Source organism: Odocoileus virginianus, chromosome 12 (genome assembly GCF_023699985.2).
Source record: "Odocoileus virginianus isolate 20LAN1187 ecotype Illinois chromosome 12, Ovbor_1.2, whole genome shotgun sequence".
NCBI classification, from domain to species: domain Eukaryota; kingdom Metazoa; phylum Chordata; class Mammalia; order Artiodactyla; family Cervidae; genus Odocoileus; species Odocoileus virginianus.
This window is the reverse complement of record NC_069685.1, coordinates 64302420-64317281: the sequence shown is the minus strand read 5'-3', so window position 1 is coordinate 64317281 and position 14862 is coordinate 64302420. Positions and strand designations below refer to the sequence as shown.

Sequence of the window (14862 nt, the reverse complement as noted above, 5' to 3'; positions counted from 1 at the left end):
TGTCCCTAGGAATGCATTAAAAAGCACTGAAAGAACTCAGGAGTGATGGGATTATAGGTCATTATCCTTCTCCTTGCATCACTATACTGTACTGAGTGAGAAACAGCAGATTTATTATTTATCGTAAGGAAAATCATTGACAAAAGCCTGAGCCCTTTTACATGCCCTGACCGAGGTGCTCTGGGGAGAATTGGGGGAGTCCCCTCACCCCCCAGCTTCCTTCTCTCTGTCACCACAGATGATGAGAGCGACTCGGATGCCGAGGAGGAGCAGACCACGGTGAGAGCATGGGGCCCGCTATCTACCAGGTGCTGTCCTCCCTGGAAGCAGAAGAGAGAAAGAGAAAGCAGAAAAGTGAAAGAGAGAGAGGGCAGCTGGGATCATGGCAGCCAGAGCACTGAAGCACAGGTCCCAGTGCTGAAGCCCTGGGTGGCAGGGAGAGGGAAGCGGGGATGCCTGTGACCTGTGCTTAACCTGCTCAACTCCCTCCTTTGTCCAGAAACGCCGGCGACCCACACTGGGAGTTCAGCTAGATGACAAGCGCAAGGAAATGCTGAAGAGACACCCGCTGTCTGTTCTGCTGGACCTGAAGTGCAAAGGTCTGGCTCCCCTTAGTCTGGGGCATCTCCTAACACCTAGGAGTGCAGCCAGCTAGCTGCAGCCACGTGGGGGTCTGGCAAGCCAATGCCCCCTTGCCTACGAAAATATTCTGGTTTCATATTTCTGTTTTCCTTTATTGTTCTTCATGGAGTTTGACTTTATTTTCCCTTCCTGAATCATCACCCTAAAAATATAGCAAAACCATTAGACACATCAGGGACACTGATGAAGCTACTGTCTTTCTGAATTTGACAGGTCAGATACACAGAGCAAGTTGCCAAGAGTATGCAACTTTTGACTCACATCATCAACTTGCTTAATTTAATACATACACGTAGAACTTTGTATTCTGCAGAGAATGTGGGTTTTGAAACTGGCTTCATATGGATACTGGAGCACATGATAAAGCATCCCAGCATGATAAGAGTTAATGGTCAGACATAAGCTTCCTTCTCACCCCAGCCTCCCAGACGCTGGGCCTAGGTCTGAGTTCCAAGGGCAGGCATTGTGATGGTTTTCTGTGTATTTTCAAGAAATAGTCTATGCATTTAGGAGCTTTTACATGGTGTATACCTTTGTGTATCCTTTTGCCTTTTTTTTTTTTTTTAACATAAATAGAAACACTCTACACACTTGTTCTCTCTTTGCTTTTTTATTAAAAAAATTTTTTTTGAGCTAATTTTAGACTCAGAAGTTTTGATGATGATTCAGAGACTTCTCACCTGCTCTTCACCCCAGTATCAACATCTTACCTAACTACAGTTATTGTTGTTCAGCTGCTAAGCTGTGTCTGACTGTTTGCGGCCCCAAGGACTGCCACACACCAGGCTCCACTGTGCTTCATTGTCTCCCGGAGTTTGCTCAAATTTATGTTCGTTGAGTGGGTGATACTATCTAATCGCCTCATCCTCTGCCATCCTCTTCTCCTGCCCTCAGTCTTTCCCAGCATCAGGGTCTTTTCCAATGAGTTGGCTCTCCAGATCAGGTGGCCGGAGTATTGGAGCTTCAGCTTTAGCATCAGTCCTTCCAGTGAATGTTCAGGGTTGATTTCCTTTGGGATTGACTGGTTTGATCTCCTTGCTGTCCAAGGGACTCTCAAGAGTCTTCTCCAGCACCCCAGTTTGAAAGCATCAGTTCTTCAGTGCTCAGCCTTCTTTATCGTCCAACTCTCACATCTGTACATGATTAACCAGAGTGCAGTTTTCAAAATCTAAGTTTGTTTCATTGGTACAATACCATTAACTATAGAAGTTACTCAGATGCCCCTGGTTTTTCCCCTAATGCCCTTTTCCTGTTCCCAGTTTCAATCCAGGATCTCATGTGCATTTAATCATTGTGCCTCTTAGTCTTCTCAAGTCTTTGCTTGTTTTTTTTCGACCTTGACACTTTTGAAGATGAGGTTTACGTATCATGTAGAAAGACTCTCAGTTTGGGCTTGTCTGATGTTTTCTCCTAATTAGACTGAGGTGGTGGGTTTTGGAGAAAGCACACCACAGATTGGGTGTTCACTGTCTTGTATTACCAGGGATACTGCGTCTTGCTGCTAGTGATGTTAACCCAGACCACTTGCTGATCTGGTGATCACTTGATCGCTTCTTTTCCGTGTTTTAGTTGGAAGCAGAGTCTCTAAGTCCAGTCCACTCTCGAGGGAGGAAAATGGAGCGCCACCTCTTTGAGGGAGCAGTAAAGTTTGTAGTAGTGAAGGAGTTCGTAGAGACTTTTTTTTTGTAGAGACTTTTAACTCAAATTGCCATTGTTTTGTGTGAAAGACCTTAAATGTCATTGATTTTTTGATTCTGTTGACTCCCTTCTAATGTCAACTCATAAAGGATGTCTCTTTTCCTCCTCCCGTCCAGATGACAGTGTGCTACACCTGACTTTCTACTACCTCATGAACCTCAACATCATGACAGTGAAAGCCAAAGTGACCACCGCTACGGAGCTGATCACCCCCATCAGTGCGGGGTATTGCTGCGGGGCTGGGGCGTGGGCGGGGGTGTGATGGGCACCTGCCTGCTGGGCTGTGCCCAGATCCTCTCTCAGCTGACTCGGAGGGGGTTCACGGCCACACTGGCTTCTGCTGTCGGGTCCACACAGCCCAGAAGTCCTGGCGCACTAAGGGTATCTAGAAAAGCACTCACTGACTGGAATCCGTGCAGTCTTCTTACTACGCAGCCCATGCCAGAAACGACTGCAGCCTGTTGTAAACTCAGTGGGTGGGCTCCAGCTTTTACACCAGTAGAAAGAGTGTGAACGTGAGACTTGGCAGACTTTACCAGGCTGACAGATTTAGGCCTCTCTTTCTCTCGTCTTTTTCTGTCCCAAGGGCCTGGGATTTTACTCTGCAGCTCAGCTCGATCCCAGGTTGTCCTTACCTGGCAGCAGCAGTGGGAAGAAGACTGGTGGGTGGGTTTGAGAAGGGTGAGCAGAGGCACGTAGAGGCAGCCATGGGGGGCAACATCCCTAGAGAGGCCCTGACCGTGGCCGCCTGTCTTGGGAGGAAGGGAAGAGGACCACAAGGGCCTGGGGGTAAAGGAGGCTCGCCCGGCTGGCCCGCCTCCCAGCACTGCCCCCACTGAGTCCTCCTGTCAGGTGTGGATAGACGGAGGTGCAGGTCTGGGGCCTGGTGGGGCAGGGCTCTTCCCGGGGCTGCCCGAGGGGGGCTGCCCTCCACCCTGCGCTTAGCATCCGTGCCCGCTCCTGGTGCATCCTTGTCCAAGTGCTTGAGAGTGATGCTGGGCCATCCTGAGCACTGTGGGTGCTGTCATCCCTGTTCCCACCTCACCCCAGCAGGGGGCGCCTGGGGCTGGCTTCTCCAGACCACCCAGAGGGCTGCAGTGGAGCTCCTTGTGGTGAGCATCTGCCTGCTCCCTTCTCAGATGCCCACCTGCTAAGCCTCGGGGCTGCAGGCTGCTCCACTGAACCCTGAAGCCCTCTCCTCACCAGGCTCTGCACATGCAGTCGCCTGCTCTTTGACGTCCATTGTTTTTACCAAGTTCGGTTGTCCTGAGTCACGTGTTGTGGGTGGAATTTTGTCAAAATTTGATCATGCCATCAGGTTTTGTCAATTTCAAGTCCTAATCTTGTGCAGTTTAACTGTTTTATTTTGGTTGATTCAGTATATTAGTATCAGTTACTAAATATTGGCTAAAAAGAGTGACAGTTACTCATTTTATAGCCAGTTCTCTGTTTGCATCAACAAAGGAGACAGAAACCCTTGGGGGTGGGGGTGATGCAGGGAGACTCTGGCAGGACAGAGAGCAGTTCAGAGTTACAAGCTGCCACTGTCCCGGGCGAGTTCCCGGAGGCCTGCCGGGCTCAGGGCAGCAGGATCGGCCGTCTGCCTGAGTCGCTCCTGATGTCTCTGGAAGGTGAGGGGAGCTCCCACGGATGAAGGGGGAGGCTGGGCCCTGTGGACCTTTTGTGATCAAATTACTCTATTCTCCGCCTGTGCTGTCTCCTCTGATTGTCACTTTCAATTGCATGTTTAACCGGTGTGAGTAGGTGGCATTGGCATCACCGTGTCTCCAGTCTGTGTGATGTATCTTTCCTGGGAATATTCAAGCGGAGCTCTTTCTGTGGCAGCATGAGATGAGGTGAAGTGTGAGATAGGCAGAGCATCAAAGCTGCACACTGGATCTCTCTGGGGTAGAAGAAATCTGTTCTGTTCCTATGAAAATTCTGAGTGTTCCTATTTCTGTTGTCACAGGGTTTTGCTCCCTTGAGGAAAGGCTCTGGTCACCGTATACTTCTTGAAGGGATAGGTTTCCTCAGAAATTGATGGTTAAAGGACTACCTTGGTGGTCCAGTGGTTAAGACTCCATGCTTTCAAGGCAGGGGGCGCAGGTCCAATCCCTGGCACGTGGGATCTTAGTTCCTCGACCAGAGATTGGATCTGCACCCCCCCAAAAAAAAATGATGATTAAGAGTACTGTTGTCTTTGATGGAACAGTGTAAATCCTGGCTCCAGCGCTTACTAGCAGTGTTAGCTTGGACTTGCCATATCTTTCAAAGCCTCGAGTTTCTCCTCCATAGAATGGAGATGCTAACCCTCCCTACTTCATAGGGTTGTGAGGATCTGATGACCTTAGGCATTTACAGGGTCTGGACCACAGGAAGCATTCAGCAAATGGTGGCTTTGCTCATCAGTGGGAGAGGGCATTACCACCCCCAGATGGCCACTTCTGCATCGAGCCAAGGGCTTGGCCGGTGTTCTCATTGCAGTCTTTTCCCTCCTCCAGTGACTTGCTGTCTCCTGACTCAGTCCTGAGCTGCTTGTACCCTGGGGATCATGGAAAGAAAACTCCAAATCCAGCCAATCAGTATCAGTTCGATAAAGTTGGGTGAGTCAGCAGCATTTCCTCCTCTCCCAATCTGTCCACTCCCAAAACAGGAGAACTCTTAGGACCACAGGCCTTCGGGGGGTTGGGGGAGGGGGAGAAATGGTGGGGTGAGAGGGAGTGCTCCATCCAGAGAAGGGGACAGTTGTCCTTTCTTGCTTATGAGGCCCTGGAGAAGGATAGGGAAGGGTGGAAGGGTCAAAACTCTGCGAATGTGGTAAGAGATGTGTTTAACATTTTAGTTTTCTGAGGATTAAAATTTAGAAAATACTTTATATATTGCTGGACTGATGAAAAGATAAGTACACTGCCTTTTTATTGAGATTTGCTAATGAGTTGAAGGCTGCCAGGGAAAAAAAGAAAATTGGCTGTGGGAGAGAAAATTCACAGCAGGGAACTGATGAACTTGCGAGACCTTGTTGGCGGCCAGGCCGTGAGTGCGCTGAGCCTCTAGTTCTGTTTAGGGGAGATGAGAGGGTGGGAGGAGGCATATACCCTGGGACCACTGCAGCAATGACTTGTAAAATCATTCCGTTCTGTGTTCTTTTCTGTAGCATCCTGACTTTGAGGGACTACGTACTTGACCTCGGTCACCCCTACTTGTGGGTACAGAAGCTGGGTGGCCTCCACTTCCCCAAAGAGCAGCCCCAGGTGTGTCCACTGATTGAGTCCCCTTGGCTGAGGAGCCCTGGTCCTCTCCTTCTCTGCAGACTCCAGAAAGGCTTCTGATGGCCTCTGGGACTTTAAACTAGCAGAATGCCAGCCCTCTGGGCTGTGACCTGTCCCCTTCACTCTAAAGTGTCCAAGGCCTGCAGGTGTTTAGGTATCTTTTGCTTTCTCCCTGAGTCTGTTACCCACCTAGGTCAGAGTAACTTGGATCCTTGCCCTGCATGTCACATGGCTCCCGATGCTGCTACCCCGTGGTCTTATATATGAAGGTGCCAGAAATGAACCCCAGGGCAGCTGGCCACTTAGCAGAAGCCTGCCTTGCCCACAGCCTCTCAAAATCCCAGCAGCTTGTATCATTCCTGCTGGGACTCGGTCTCTGGCCCCCGCAGCAGGGAGACCCTGCTATCCCCAGAAGACATGTGAGCCAGGACATGGGTGGTCCTGGCAGCCACGGGCAGGCAGACCCTGGGAGAGAGGGGTGGAGGAGGAAGGCACAGGGAGCACTCGTGCATGTGCTGCGCTCTGTCACCCACAGCACACGGTGATCACAGACCACTCGCTGAGCGCCAGTCACATGGAGACCACCATGAAACTGCTGAAGACCAGGGTGCAGTCCCGCCTCGCCCTCCACAAGCAGTTTGCCTCCCTGGGTAAGCAGTGTTAGTCAGGGCTGTGGCCTGAGCCGCTCAGCCCAAGAACAAAGACCACGGAGCCCTGCGCTCAGATATCTTGAATCCTGATGACAAAGTCTGCTGGCTCCCTGGCTCTTGCTGAAGAGAGGTGTTAGCTGGGCCACTGGGGAGAGCTCTAGGACGCCAAGCAGAGATGTGAGCTCCCCATGGGGCTACAAGGCTGTCTCAGACTGCCCAGAGCCTTTTGGGGGCCCAACTTACCAGACTGATCGGGAGCACTCCCGCTAGGTCAGTGCATGGCAGACTTTGATATGCATTGTAACAGGAACCTCATTCATTCGGGGTAGCCAGTATAGTGCTAGGGAAGGAGCCACAAGCACAGGACAAAGCCCTGCTTTTGCTGAGCTTGTTCTCAGCTTTCTTGAATACAGCTGTTTAGTGACCTATGCCTCCTCCCTCCCCTGACACCTGAGCTGAAATCCTCCAGGCCAGGGCTGAGCCCGGGGTTCACCATAAGCTTCCAAGTGATTCTGATGAGCCCTTGACCAAGATGGTGGACATGTGGGGGCTTCTCATTTATTCATTCTGTAAATACTTGTCACAGCTTGTCAGGTACAAGGCACGAGTGAGGGAGGGTTAAGATTTTTTCAATCTAAAAAAAAGCCACTGTCGAGGCTTCCCTGGTGGTCCAGTGGTTAAGACTTGGACTTCCAACGCAGAGGGCGCAGGTTCTATTCTCTGGTTGGAGAGCTAAAAATCCAAAACAAAACAGAAGCCATATTATAACAAATTCAATAAGGGCCTTAAAAGTGGTCCACATCAAAAATAAATAAAAGAGCCACTGTCAGGAAAGGCTTTGAGTTCACAGCACCCTTCTGGAGGCCCCACGTGGACTCTGGTTTCTCCAGGCTCCCCATCAGCATTGTGGAGTTTGTTTTGTCCCAGGTTTGGCTGATTGTCATCCTGGATAGCACGTATGGTGTTGGTATACTTGCTTATGAAACACCAGCAGGGATTCGCCCTGGAGTGGCCCTCCTGCTCTTCTGCCTTAGAAGAACCGGCACAGAAGACTTTAGTCCTTCCTCCTCCAAGGTCAGCTGTGAGAACAGCCCTCTCGGCTATTTGATCTAATTAACAGTCACTGTCACAGAGGCATCTCATTGGTTCTGGCCACAGAGGGGTTTTCGTTTGCATTAAGGATGAAGCGCTGTGCATGCTGGGGCTGGGTCCTGCCACAAGCACAGGCACTGAGCGAAGGTCAGGTTGACGTGCCTCCGTTCCTGGCACATGTTGACCTGAGTACCGAGTGTACCTGGACAGCTGGCAGGGCCATCTGAGCCCTTCAGAGGATGCCGGTTGCCCAGCTGTGGCAGCTGATTTCTACCTGTGACGCCACCTGTCCTGCTCTCTTTTAGAACACGGCATTGTGCCCGTTACCAGCGACTGCCACTACCTCTTCCCTGCAAAGGTTGTCTCTCGCCTGGTGAAGTGGGTGACGATTGCCCATGAGGATTACACGGTAGGTGTGGGAGGGGCGACAGGCTGTCCTGGGAACTGCAGGCCTGCGTCTCCTTTCAGCTCCTGCTGCTCCGCCAGAAGGGCGGGGCGGCCTTACTAGAGGCCCAACAGCTCACCTCCCTGTCCTTGGTAACTTCCAGGAGCTGCATTTCACCAAAGACATAGTGGAGGCGGGACTGGCTGGGGACACCAATCTTTACTACATGGCACTTGTGGAGAGGGGCACAGGTAACTGCTCTGCTGATGACAGTGGCTCTAGGTGAGGGGAGCCGCTGAAAAGCAAACCTTCCTGGGAGCTGGCCCAAGGAAGCTAAAGATCCTGGACTCCTGCCTTGGGGACTTAGCAGACAGTCTCGGCTGTGGGAGGCAGCGTTCAGCTGAGACAGCGTTCAGCCAGGACTTGTTCTGTCCCAGTCCCGTCCTCTGCTAATCGTCACCACAGTCCTGGGGCTGGTGATGTTCCCGCTTTGTAGGAGATGCTCACACACCCAGTCGGACCTCTGAGCCCGAGCTCTTAGCCTCTTTGCTTCCTCACCCTTTAGAATCAGAGACCTGCTCGTCCTCTCTTCAAGGTAGGATTGTCACTCTCAGGCTGTGAAGTGCAGGACTCTCCTCCTCTGCAGTCCCTGCACTCACTTGGGGAGGCATTCAGAGCTCTTGACTCCTCACCACTGTCCTGGCATCTGATCAGCCAGGGCTTCCAGCTGGACCCACCCCAGTGGTGCCTGTGATGCTGTCGTCCAGCCCCAGCCTCTGCGGGTCTGGCTCAGCCTGCCGGATCCCACCAGGGGCTCGGTGCCGAGGCTGCAGGGTGGAGGGAGTTGTCTGTAGTTCCAAGATGGTGTGAGAAATGAAAAGTTACACTCTTTGATGTTCACATTTCTCTACCCCTGTTTCTTCACTTTTCACGTTTTTAGAAGTACTCTGAGGAAATTAGATAACTTCAGATACAGTGGAGGCTCCTTGGTCCTACTTCATTCTCACCCTCATGAGGGGTGACTGCTGTTTGGAATTTTGTATTTGCTTTCTGTCTTTTCTCCTTTTAAAAAATACTTAAACCTCATCCCTAAATAACACAAAGTGCTGTTTTGAAAGGGCACAGATGATGCATCCAAGAAATTTCCAAAGCCCCATGGGTGCAAAATCATTGAAGACATCACTTTTGCTTCCTGGTTAAGGGGAAGAGCTTGGAAAAATAACAGATATTCTGTATTCATACAAAGGATGAATGTGATCATTTAAATTTTTATTAAATGTGTTGTAATAGAATTTGAAAACTTAAGAGTAGACAACAATTTAATAGTATGGATTAAAAACAAAAAAATCGGTGGACAAGAGATAAACCCAAAAATACGTTCCAAACTGTTATGACAGAAACAACAGTAAAGTATCACTTTTTAGTAACTGTTGTGACTATCAGGGTAGAGTTATCTTAACCTACACTCTCTTATTCTCAATTTATTTGAATTACTAGTGGGTAAGAGAGTTCATTCCCCACCCTCATAAATAATGAAAAAAGAGTGGCTAAACACTTAGCTCATAGATGGAGAGGATGTTACCGTATTGAAAACGGGGAAGGCTGTCACCAGAGAAAAAAAAGTACGTTAAAAAATACAAATACTTCATTTAATGATTATGAATACACAGCTTTGGTGTCAGGTAGTTCTGGTTAAACTCAGCACTGCTGTTTTGTGTCTGTTTAATGATCTTTAGGTAGTTTCAGAGGCTCAGTTTCTTTAACTGTAAAATGGGATGATAATAATGGTACGCACCTAAGAATTGTTATTAAAATGAAATAAAATGTGGGTAAAAAGGGCTCAGCACTATGCTTGGAAAACAGTAGATACTCAGTAAATGCTGGCTATCAAAAAGCTTCACATAACAAAATAGATAAAAGTAAAGAACAGAATATAGAAAATATATTTGACTATAATGTGATGGCTAGTATACAATAATGTTGAAAAACAGATAGGGCGCCTTCACTGGGAAAGCCCTTAACCTGCTGGCAAATAAATGCCAGTTAAAACAAACTTCTGTCAAAGGAGTAAATAGAACTGGGCAAACCAGACTCAGGAGTCCCCACACCTCTGCATCCTGAGGCCCAGTCACAGGACCTCACCTTTTGCAGCCGCTTTGGAGTTTCTAGGCAGAAAGTGAAAGTTGGTAGCAGAATGTGCTCTGAACACCTGGGCTAATGGGAGACACAGCGCTGGCCTCAGGGTTCCAGCGGGAAGGTGTTTGTGGCTGGCAAGCCAACTCTGAGAACTGAGTTTTCCTCCTCTCCCCACCTTTCCCAGCTAAGCTCCAGGCTGCCGTAGTGCTAAACCCCGGCTACTCCTCCATCCCACCCATTTTCCAACTCTGTCTGAACTGGAAAGGGGAGAAAACCAACAATAATGATGACAATATTCGGGTAAGGTCCTTGGCGGGTGACGGGAGGAACAGGGAGAGCCTCCTTGGACCGGGGCTTGGGGGGTAGGGGTGGGGCGCAGGACCAGTGGTAGCTGGGGGCTTGGGCACTGGTGCAGTTCCCAGGCAGATGCTGCTGGGATTGTAGAACATGCTGGAGGCTGCAAGGTGTAATGAAGGGCTCAGACCTCTGTCAACTCCTTACTAGCCTGGGGTCGTCCACAGGTTCACCCTGCTTATAAAATGGGGCTAATACAAAGACCAGCCTTGAAAGGTCGTTTCAGGCTTATGTGGAAATGTCAGATGCACGGGAACGAGACAAGATGTGAAATCGTTGCCCATTTTAATTACTGTTATGCCCATGGATTTGACTCCATAGCCAAGGAGCACACTTTGATCCCTAACACTTTACCATTTGGATCTGATCTTGAGATTCTTCCTCTGTCCATCTTGCTCTTTTTGGCCGTGGACATGCAAGGCAGGAAATGTTCTGGGTCAGGATCAGGAGGACGCCATTGTCTTGAGGAGCGGGCGCCTCAGGACAAGCAAGCCTGGCTTGATCTGCAGAGGCCCAGGCTCGGTTCTTGTGAAACCGTGAGACCCAGATGGCCTGCAAGTGGTGCTGAGTTTCTGGCTTCCCCGCCCGTAGGCCATGGAAAGTGAGGTCAACGTGTGCTTCAAGGAGCTGTGTGGCCCGCGGCCGGGCCACCAGCTTCTGACCAACCAGCTGCAGCGCCTGTGTGTGCTGCTGGATGTCTACCTGGAGACAGAGAGCCATGACGACAGCGTGGAGGGGCCCAAAGAATTCCCCCAGGAGAAGATGTGTCTGCGGCTTTTCAGGTGAGGGACGGGGCCCGGGGACCTCCAGCCCTGCCTCACAGGGACGTGGGGCAGGGTGAGCCTGGCACAGAGGGCACACGTCCTCGGGCGCTCTGGTCTCCTTTCCCTGTGGGAATTAACATCCTGCTGCCAGGTTTCCCGGAGGGAGCTCACGTTGTCCTTCCTAAACCTTGCCCTGTGGCCCCTGTCCTGCCAGCCCAGTCCAGTTAGTTGTTCATCATGCATACACCCCAGAGGTGGGCCTCATGCTGAGTGAGCAAGAGGACTTGACTAACCTTCCCTTTCTCTGCTTTCTGTGGGAGCCAGTAGGTTTGTTTTTTATGATTCAAATGAACTTTGTGAACTAGAGAGAACACAGGGGTGTCCTCATTAGATGCAGGCTATAGCCCTGTATACAGACTACACATGCCTGCCACCAGCCCCCAGAGCCTGCTGTACGCTCCACAGTGCTCCCACGTCCAGGAGGATCACAGCTGTAGGCAGCTGGGCATCACAGAGGAGCCAGCTGTGAAATAACACACACACAGTGCAGACCTCCGCCGTCCTGCTCACCAGCTGGGTGACTGAAAGAGTCACTTCAGCTCAGCTCTGAGCCTTTCCCAAAAGCTGAAACGGAAGTATTACCTTCTAAGTCATGATGAAGCAGAGGTAGTTCACGTAGACCTTCCAGAATGGATCTTGGCACGGACGGAGCCTCAGAAAATGCCAGCAGGCCCTGGCAGCTTGGTATTTAGTGTGTCTGCAGGCCCCGCACTGCTGGCTGCTTTTCCTTCCGCTTTGGAGTCAGGTCCTTCCCTTCGCTTTCATCCCTTAACTTGTGGTCTTGTTCTTCGAGTCAGTTTCAGAACCCCGGAGCCCACCCTTCCCTTTGGGGCAGGGGGCTGGCGAGGAATGGTGTCACAGAGGGCTACAGTCTGTATCTAATGGGGGCGTGGCTGTGTTCTCTGTCAGTCTGGAAGGTGCCTTGCCTGCCCTCACCTTCTCACGCAGCTGGCCTCTGCCCCAGAGGCTGTCCCACGTCCTCCCGCCTCCGTCTGGCCCTTCCACCTGGCCTGGCTCCCCGTGCTGGCTGACGATAACCAGCTGCAGCCCACCGCGGCTGCGTGGTGGGGCTGGCGGCTAGATGGCGTCCTGTCCTGGGACTACTCTCCCCACTCTGTCAGTGTGAGGCCTCAGCTCTTCCCCGCTCCCAGCCTGCTGCAGCACATTTCCAAGGTGGGAGTTCTCAACAGCCAGTGTTTATCCTTTGCTTTTCTGATGGTTCCCAGACCCATTTCCTGAAGTGCTTTGTTCCCCAGGCTGCGCTCATCTGTCAGTGTGTTCTGGGAAGGTGCTCCTTTGGCTTTCCGGATCCAGTTAATTCCATGACTGATGAGATGTGGGATGTGAGGTTCTTGGTGTGGAGTCCCCCTCACCACCAGGATCAGGTCAAAGGTCTGGGCTGCAAAGGGCTGGCTTGGGCCGCCGGAGACTCGAGGTCTGGCTCTGCCCGGGGCTGGCTGCCTTCAGGCTGTGGGGTCTCCATCAGCTGTATGCTTAGACTCTACCTGTACTTGATTCTGTACCCTTCTGGTGTTGGGAAGGTTCATGACATCATTTTAAGAAAAGACTTTGGGGCCAGAAAGGCCTTGGTTCAAATTGCAGCTGCTGCCTCTGTGATTAGGGTCTGTGCCTAGTGCATCTTGAGCTGATTCCTCATCAGTAAAGCTGTGTCCACTCAGGTGGTGTTGGGAGGATGAGATTAAACCATGGGAGCCTGTCAAGGGCCAAGCACGGTGCAAGCAGAGTAAGCCCTCCTTTAAGGCCATTCTGTGCAGTGTGGGGAAAAAAAATGATATACAGTCTCCCTCCGGCAAACACCCACACTGCCTCTCACCCTCCCTCCCTCAGACCAAGATCCAAGGTGTCACCTTCTGGTTACAACTGAATGTCAGTCACAGGCAGAAGAATGAAAGTGGCCCTTTAGCTGGACATTGTTCACCATGGAGTCGTGTGGAGAAGAACCCTGTGTCAAGTTTTGCTCAGGGGCCCAAGACTTGAGCTGAAGCACCTAAATGTCACAGGGTCCAGGCTTTGGCTGTGAGTGTCAGCCTCTTGTGCCAGCAGGCTTTAGCATCAGACCTGATTTTGAATTTGGTCTGTGAGACTTTCTGACTTGCTAATATCAGGTAGTTCACATCCCTAAGCCTACATCTTCATTTAAAATCTTTGAAATTATAGAAATAGCATCTCAGAAGTAGCGAGTATAAAGCATAAGGCCCTTGGCAGACACTTAGTGCAGATTCTTTTCCCACATAAACTCCTACCTGCTTGGGAATCTCCGTACAAAGGAGGATTTAACATTTTTTTTTTAATCATAGACATAAAACATGTTTATTGTTAAACATAAAAACAGAAACATTTGTGTAAAAACACCGTAAACAGTAAGGGTACCCAAGCCCCCCACCCCCTAGAGTGCCCATCGTCAGTGGGCACTTCCAGGCTTGTGCCCCTGCCTTCGGAGGCACATTAAGATGATTTTTCAGAACTGCTGTCACACCTTTCATGCTGTTCTGCAGTCTGCTTTCCTTACACCAGTCTTTTTTTTCCCCCCCTTAACAGCTTCATCGTAGTCCCTTGTGTGGATGCATTCATCATATCAACCCAAAGGTTACGGTGTTAACTGGCCTCCCTTCTCCTGTTTCTCTAGGGGTCCCAGCAGGATGAAGCCATTTAAATATAACCACCCTCAAGGATTCTTCAGCCACCGTTGACATCGCGCTCAGCCTGTTTCCCCACAGACCCTAAGTGCTGCGCCTCTGCTTCCGGCTCGGGCGCACACGTGGCTCTTGATAGTCTCCCAGGACAGGTTTTCTATTTCTAGCCTATTAAAATGTCACTTGACCAAGCGGCCTTTGTCTGCGGCTCCTTGGGGGAGGGGGTGGCTTTGCAGCCTGAAAGGGCAGGTGGGGGCAAGGCTCGGTGTGACAGCGCACGTGTGGCTAGCTTTCCCTGGCTGGCCGAGGAGAGCAGAGAGAGGAGGAGTCCGGTTCTGCCGCGGGCCCTCAGTCTTCACGTTTGTCAGCCAAGTCCCTGCTGTGAGCGGGTGGCAGGGGGAGCCACAGTCAGCATGGCAGAGAAAGCAAAAGCTCTTCTCCCCCTGTCCCGTCACTCTGACCCTGTCAGTGTCTCCAGCGGCCAAATTCCCCTGACTGGTGGATGTTACAAACATCTGACAGCGCAGTACGTCCCAGAGAATAATTGTGAATCTCACAGGGTGTCGTGAAGTTGATGAGAGTGATGTCAGAGGGTCTCATGCAGAGCTGCTGTCCAGTGATGCTCTGGCAGCGTGAGAGCAGATGACTCCAGAGGAGAGGCTTCACTGTGAGGGCACAGTAGGAACCTCAGAAAATAATGGTTTGATTCTCAGAGGATTAGGAGAAGTGGCTCAGTTGTGTCCGACTCTCTGCGACCCTGTGGACTGTAGCCCACCAGGCTTCTCCAGGGAATCTTCCCCACCCAGGGATGGAACCCAGGTTTCCCGCACTGCCGGCAGGCGCTTTAACCTCTGAGCCACCAGGGAAACCCGAGGAAATAGGTAACCCCCTCTAATGTTTAAAAACGGTCTCCTTTGTAATTCTGCAAAGGTCAAACAGAAACAAGGATAGCATAGAGTGTTCTTAAACAGTTTTGTCAGAAAAATTATTCCCCATCCCCCCACCAAAAAATCAGTACTCAACTCCTGGTTTCAGTAATAAGATACAAAGACGTAAAAAATACTGAAGCATTATTACAGAGTTGCAGGAATAAAGTTCACTAATTAAAAAATGAAATAAAGTTTATTTTTCCAGCTTTATTGAGATATAATTGACATA

At 50.6% G+C, this 14862-nt stretch overlaps 1 protein-coding gene across 7 annotated transcripts in view; it reads left to right on the top strand.

Moving 5' to 3' along the window:
* THOC5 (THO complex subunit 5) overlaps positions 1 to 13895 on the top strand; it is a 29116-nt gene extending 15221 nt beyond the window's left edge. For 4 of the 7 annotated variants that reach the window (XM_020907139.2, XM_020907140.2, XM_020907142.2 and 1 more), the window contains 11 exons: positions 239 to 408; positions 500 to 599; positions 2457 to 2565; positions 4842 to 4943; positions 5495 to 5591; positions 6145 to 6259; positions 7657 to 7760; positions 7900 to 7987; positions 10057 to 10172; positions 10818 to 11008; positions 13698 to 13895. In XM_020907139.2, the coding sequence (XP_020762798.1) occupies positions 239 to 408; positions 500 to 599; positions 2457 to 2565; positions 4842 to 4943; positions 5495 to 5591; positions 6145 to 6259; positions 7657 to 7760; positions 7900 to 7987; positions 10057 to 10172; positions 10818 to 11008; positions 13698 to 13761 (1256 nt within the window). In that variant the 3' untranslated portion in view covers positions 13762 to 13895. The remainder of the gene's footprint in view (positions 1 to 238; positions 409 to 499; positions 600 to 2456; positions 2566 to 4841; positions 4944 to 5494; positions 5592 to 6144; positions 6260 to 7656; positions 7761 to 7899; positions 7988 to 10056; positions 10173 to 10817; positions 11009 to 13697) is intronic. The other 3 variants (XM_020907146.2, XM_020907144.2, XM_020907143.2) reach the window with 1 other exon arrangement.
* The last annotated feature ends 967 nt before the right edge of the window (positions 13896 to 14862 follow it).